The 6000-nt window shown below is 47.3% G+C and overlaps 1 protein-coding gene across 1 annotated transcript in view; it reads left to right on the top strand.

Moving 5' to 3' along the window:
- The first annotated feature begins 201 nt into the window (after nucleotides 1–201).
- The window catches only part of LOC126474624 (uncharacterized), a 336077-nt gene continuing 330278 nt past the window's right edge, over nucleotides 202–6000 (top strand). Inside the window, exons 1-2 of the mRNA XM_050102103.1 lie at nucleotides 202–226; nucleotides 939–1107. Coding sequence (XP_049958060.1) covers nucleotides 202–226; nucleotides 939–1107 — 194 coding nt within the window. The remainder of the gene's footprint in view (nucleotides 227–938; nucleotides 1108–6000) is intronic.

Here is a 6000-nt window from a genome sequence, read left to right as displayed (position 1 = left end):
ACACTATCCCTTCCGTTCAACTGCTCTTCCAAATCCTTTGCTGTCTCTGACAGAATTACAATGTCATCGGCGAACCTCAACGTTTTTATTTCTTCTCCATGGATTTTAATACCTACTCCGAATTTTTCTTTTGTTTCCTTTACTGCTTGCTCAATATACAGACTGATTCATGGAGGTACAGCGTATGAAAAACAAACAATTATGTGTAGAAGAACTTTAGAAAAAAGTGAGATAATATGATTTTGACGTTATTTAGTAATAGTTATTTAAAATATGATAACTGTTTGCTAATTTGGCAGAGTGATTTGTAAGAAAAATCATGTCGTTTACCGACGATCGAAAATTCTGTAAAATGGATCTAAATAAGACTCTTACTCCTGTCGTAAACGACGAGATGTAGGCTATATATTTCTTGTCAATATTGTTTTCACTGTTGCTCGGCTATTTCACGTTAATACTTTTTTGACAGTTGTGTTTATCGTTAGTTAAAAATTATATGCCAATTAGGCTGGCTATCCCACTCGACAAGGTAAGTTGCCCAGGAGAGTTTTCGCTTCACACGCACACACACACACACACACACACACACACACACACACACAGAGAGAGAGAGAGAGAGAGAGAGAGAGAGAGAGAGAATATTTGTGTCGCCTTACAAGCGCGTAGAAAGTGGTCAAAATGTAAAGGGAGGAAAAAGCAAGGAAGGAAAGGGGGTGACGTAGCCCCCGTTTAAAAAAGAAAAAAAAAGGAAGAGAGAAGAAAGAGCGCTTTGTGCAGCAAAAATTAGCGTTGGGACTGGGATGCCTGCCGGCGAGCCTAAATTGCATTAGGGCGGCGCGCTCGAGTTTAACAAGTGTTGATGCGGCGCGGAGGCGGCAGAGCCACCTGTTGAGCGGCGCCGCTAATTAATTTAATGTGCGCGTGCGCGGCTTAATGAGCAATCAGCGCCACTCCGCGTCCGGCGGCCGCGGCGGCAAGTCGGAGGCGCCGGGGAGCAGCGGTGGCGGCAGCCGCCTCCGCCGACATAACCTCAACGCGGCCTGCGCCCTTCGCCCTGGCCACGTCTGCGCTCTCCGCTGCCTCCAAAGGCCTTCCGCTACGATACACGTAAGCAGATCCAGTATTGTGATGCAAGTTTGCTTAGTGATACTTAGAACTGCGATTAACAGTTACGGTTTTTTGTGCCTCAGCTGTAAGATCATCATTGTATGTTCGTAACTGCTTTAGCTCTTGCCGAAACTAAGAGGGCAACAAGCTAAAAATTTACTGTGTTTACTTTAACGTAACAGAGTCGTTACGAGTTTCGAACATCAAAGCTTCATAATCAGGAGCTAGCGTAAGTTTCGTACTATGTCTTCTATATTCATATGTCGACTGTGGTGTGATGTTTCCTATCCACAGCTTCGTGCTGCTGTAATCAAATGCCAAGTGATCCGTTATACCTCTCTCCGAATCCATATTCCATCGTCGAACAACAGAATATACGAGACACGCTGCCGATCGTAAACCTCTCGCTGACGATAGACCTTTCGTGTTCGAAAAAGGCAACGACTCTTGTAATTTAAGATAAATGCAGTAAATAAAGTGGCTATTTGCTGTCTTAATTTGAGTAAGAAAGTATTCCTATCGTCAGTGACGTTGAGTTATCGACAAGACAGTGTTAACTATTTACTTCAGTAACAGATCTTTCTCGCTCGAAATAGGATTGAGTACCTGATGCATTATTGTAAGTGATGCAAGTAGGATTATTGTAGAGTTCTTGCTATCTGTAAGTAATGAACGATTCAGAGGCACGACACTAAATACGTACCTATTAATTACTGGTAGAGACAGCAGCAATGCTATTATTTGCCGTTAAGTTCGAAGTAAACCTCAAAATATATGGCGAGAAACATGCTGTCAAAGTGAATGACAGTGATGTAATCGCACTGTACTACACACTTTTGTTTTAAGAGCGCTGATTGTACTAAGCTAAATTCTGAAGTTCCATGTAGAAACGTTTTTTTAATCAAAATTGTCTTGACCGCATTTTGTGGTTATTTCACACTGGACTAGTTTCAGTCTAATGAGTTATCTTCAGAATCAGGATATTGTTGCGAAAGTTACACATCAAGTCGCTATCAAGCTCTCATCAAGGTTGCCGTTGATTATAAGCTAGCACTGTCAGCGCTATATGACGACTTGATGCGTTTCTTTCGTAACGACACCCTGGCTCTGACGATGACTCATTAGAGTCGAAACCAGTCAGCTGTCATGAATCCACAAAATATGATCAAGACAGTTGTGAATAGAAATTGGTATTATCCAAAATATAAGGAGCGATCACAAAGTTTCTGTTCGAAGGCTGCACAGTCTAAAATCTGTACGCTAGTCAGGCAAAATCGCAATGAGATTCGAGGCAATCATCCCAGGTTCAAATTACTCGTTTGATAAAACACCGTGTCGGGCTGCATGAAGAAGTTCGTAAGTTGCGGCTGGACCTCTTCGCCCGATGTGAATCGTCGACCCTTCATGGCCTTTTTTAGGAACGGAAGGCGTGATAATCGCACGGAGAAAGATGAGAAATATAAAGTGGGTGCTCGAATGTTTCCCACTTGGGCTGGCATAACGTCTGTTTTACGAAATTTGCGATACGGGGACGTACGAACTTGGTGTACCATTCCGGAACGGTGGTTTTCGAAAGACATGTTGTCCCAATCATATTTTTTATTCTCGGCTGGATGTCTGCAGCCGGCCGCGGTGACCGAGCGGTTCTGGGCGCTTCAGTCCAGAACCGCGCGACCGCTACGGTCGCAGGTTCGAATCCTGCCTCGGAAATGCATGTGTGTGATGTCCTTAGGTTACTTAGGTACAAGTAGTTCTACGTTCTAGGGGACTGATGACCTCAGATGTTAAGTCCCATAGTGCTCAGAGCCATTTGAACCATTTTTGGATGTCTGCAGGTGTTTGTCCTTCGGAACAAAAAAAAAAAAAAATTATAGCACGATGATCCTGTTTGGATGCATCTGGCTATAACATCGACGTAGTTCACGTTTCGGCATTTACCTCATGCTCTTCAGAAAAACACCAATGCTGCAGTAATCCCTTGTTTATACATCGGTGCTCTATCGGAGTGGTGTTGCTTTGCATATGCTGCAGCAGTGCCCTCAAACGGTAACTTTTTGATCGCTCCTTATAGATAGCTTGCTCTAATTTGACAACGTCAAATTTCATGTGTAAAACTTCGTTTTACTGTTTCATTAATCTTTACAATGGGCCTTACGGAGTTGGTTCAGCAGCGTGATAAAATACTGGAACAAGCAAATTTGCAAGGATTTTTGTTTCTGTACTTTGCGCCCAGCAGCTACAAGACGTAACGTCTCCGAGCCGGTGCGGGCCCAGAAGAAACGCGCGGGAGCTGCATCGGAGAGCCATTCCGGAGGGAAAGCAAACGTCGATATTTGCGAGCGAGGCGGTACTTGCTGGTCGCCCTGTGCCGCTGCTTACTGGAGCCCAAATTATATCAAGATAGAGGGGCTGAAGCGGGGCGGGGTGGGGGCGGAGAAATGTATTTCGCTGCTGATGCGGTTAGCGAGCGGGGGCGGGCGGCGGCGGAGGCGGCCGCCTGCACTTTCTGATCCCGCGGCGAAATATTACGGCGCGCGCTGAAAGACGCCAAATGGGATGCTGCCGGCGGCGCGGGCACAGTCGATACGCGCCGACCTCGGCGCCCACAGCCGGGGCCGGGCGCAGCGGCTGCAGCGCCTTCCCCCCCCCCCCCCCCGCCCCCCCCACTCCCCCCACCACCCACCCCCTGCCCATCACCGACTTCTCCAGAGTACCACTCTTACCTGCACCACGATTCCTTAAGCCACTGCATCGTGCAGTGGTAGAGGGTACAGACACACTCCGCACCTGTATCATTTCCGCCCTGTCCCTGCACTTTGGGTTGTACACTACTGGCCATTAAAATTGCTACACCACGAAGATTACGTGCTACAGACGCGAAAAGTAACCGACAGGAAGAAGATGCTGTGATATGCAAATGATTAGTGTTTCAGAGCATTCACACAAGGTTGGCGGCGGTGGCGACACCTACAACGTGCTGACACGAGGAAAGTTACCAACCGACACAAACAGCAGTTGACCGGCATTGCCTGGGGAAACGTTGTTTTGATGCCTCGTGTAAAGAGCAGGAGTGCGTACCATCACTTTTCCGACTTTGATAAAGGTCGGATTGTAGCCTATCGCGATTGCGATTTATCGTTTCGCGACATTGCTGCTCGCGTTGGTCGAGATCGAATGACTGTAAGCAGAATATGGAATCGGTGGGTTCAGGAGGGTAATACGGAACGCCGTGCTGAATCCCAAGGGCCTCGTATCACTAGCAGTCGAGATGACAGGCATCTTATCCGCATGGCTGCAACGGATCGTGCAGCCACGTCTCGATCCCTGAGTCAACAGATGCGGACGTTTGCAAGACAACAAACATCTGCACGAACAGTTCGACGACGTTTACAGCAGCATGGACTTTCATCTCGAAGACGGTGGCTGCGGTTACCCGTGACGCTGCATCACAGACAGGAGAGCCTGTGATGGTGTACTCGACGACGAACCTGGGTGCACGAATGGCAAAACGTCATTTTTTCGGATGAATCCAGGTTCTGTTTACAGCATCATGATGGTTGCATCCGTGTTTGGCGACATCGCGGTGAACGCACATTGGAAGCGTGTATTCGTCATCGCCATACTGGCGTATCACCCGGCGTGATGGTATGGGGTGCCATTGGTTACACGTCTCGGTCACCTCTTGTTCACATTGACGGCACTTTGAACAGTGGACGTTACATTTCAGATGTGTTACGACCCGTGGCTCCACCCTTCATTGCCGGCCGGAGTGGCCGTGCGGTTCTGGGCGCTGCAGTCTGGAGCCGAGCGACCGCTACGGTCGCAGGTTCGAATCCTGCCTCGGGCATGGATGTGTGTGATGTCCTTAGGTTAGTTAGGTTTCATTAGTTCTAAGTTCTAGGCGACTGATGACCTCAGACGTTAAGTCGCATAGTGCTCAGAACCATTTGAACCATTTGAACCACCCTTCATTCGATCCCTGCGAAACTCTACATTTCAGCAGGATAATGCACGACCGCATGTTGCAGGTTCTGTACGGGCCTTTCTGGATACAGAAAATGTTCGGCTGCTGCCCTGGCCAGATCTCTCACCAATTGTAAACGTCTGGTCAATGGTGGCCGAGCAACTGGCTCGGCACAATACGCCAGTCACTACTCTAGATTAACTGTGGTATCTTGTTGAAGCTGCATGGGCAGCTGTACCTGTACACGCCATCCAAGCTCTGTTTGGCTCAATGCCCAGGCGTATCAACGCCGTTATTACGTCCAGAGGTGGCTGTTCTGGGTACTGATTTCTCAGGATCTATGCACTCAAATTGCTTGAAAATGTAATCATATGTCAGTTCTAGTGTAATATATTTGTCCAATGAATACCCGTTTATCATCTGCATTTCTTCTTGGTGTAACATTTCTTCTTGGTGTAGCGAGTACTGTAATAGGCTTTTGGAAGATGCATTATCTGATAAGAAGCATCTCACCTATTAGTGGACATTATGACGGGTTGAACTCTGCTGGTCACATTTTCAGTAAGGAGTAAGAATGTCTGTGGACGAACGGCAGCCAATACTTCCACAAGAGTCGAAATGAGGAAAGACTGTGACGTTGGACGCTGTGCTCTGAAACGAAGTCAACGTTCTAACTCATCTCAAAGGTGTTCCATTGGGTACAGGACCGAGCCCTAGACAGGCCGGTCCATTTCAAGAATGTTATTGTCTAGAAATCATTGGCTCATAGGTGCTGGTTTATGACAGAGCGCATTTTCGTGCTCATACAAATAGTCATCGTCTCCGAACTGTTCCCCTACTGTACGCAATACACAGTGCCGTAAAATGAGTTCATATCTTTCGGCATTCAGCGTTTTCTTAAAGGCAAAAGGGGGGCCATACTCCACCAC

Source organism: Schistocerca serialis, chromosome 4 (assembly GCF_023864345.2).
Source record: "Schistocerca serialis cubense isolate TAMUIC-IGC-003099 chromosome 4, iqSchSeri2.2, whole genome shotgun sequence".
Lineage (NCBI taxonomy): Eukaryota > Metazoa > Arthropoda > Insecta > Orthoptera > Acrididae > Schistocerca > Schistocerca serialis.
This window is presented reverse-complemented; position numbering and strand designations above follow the sequence as displayed.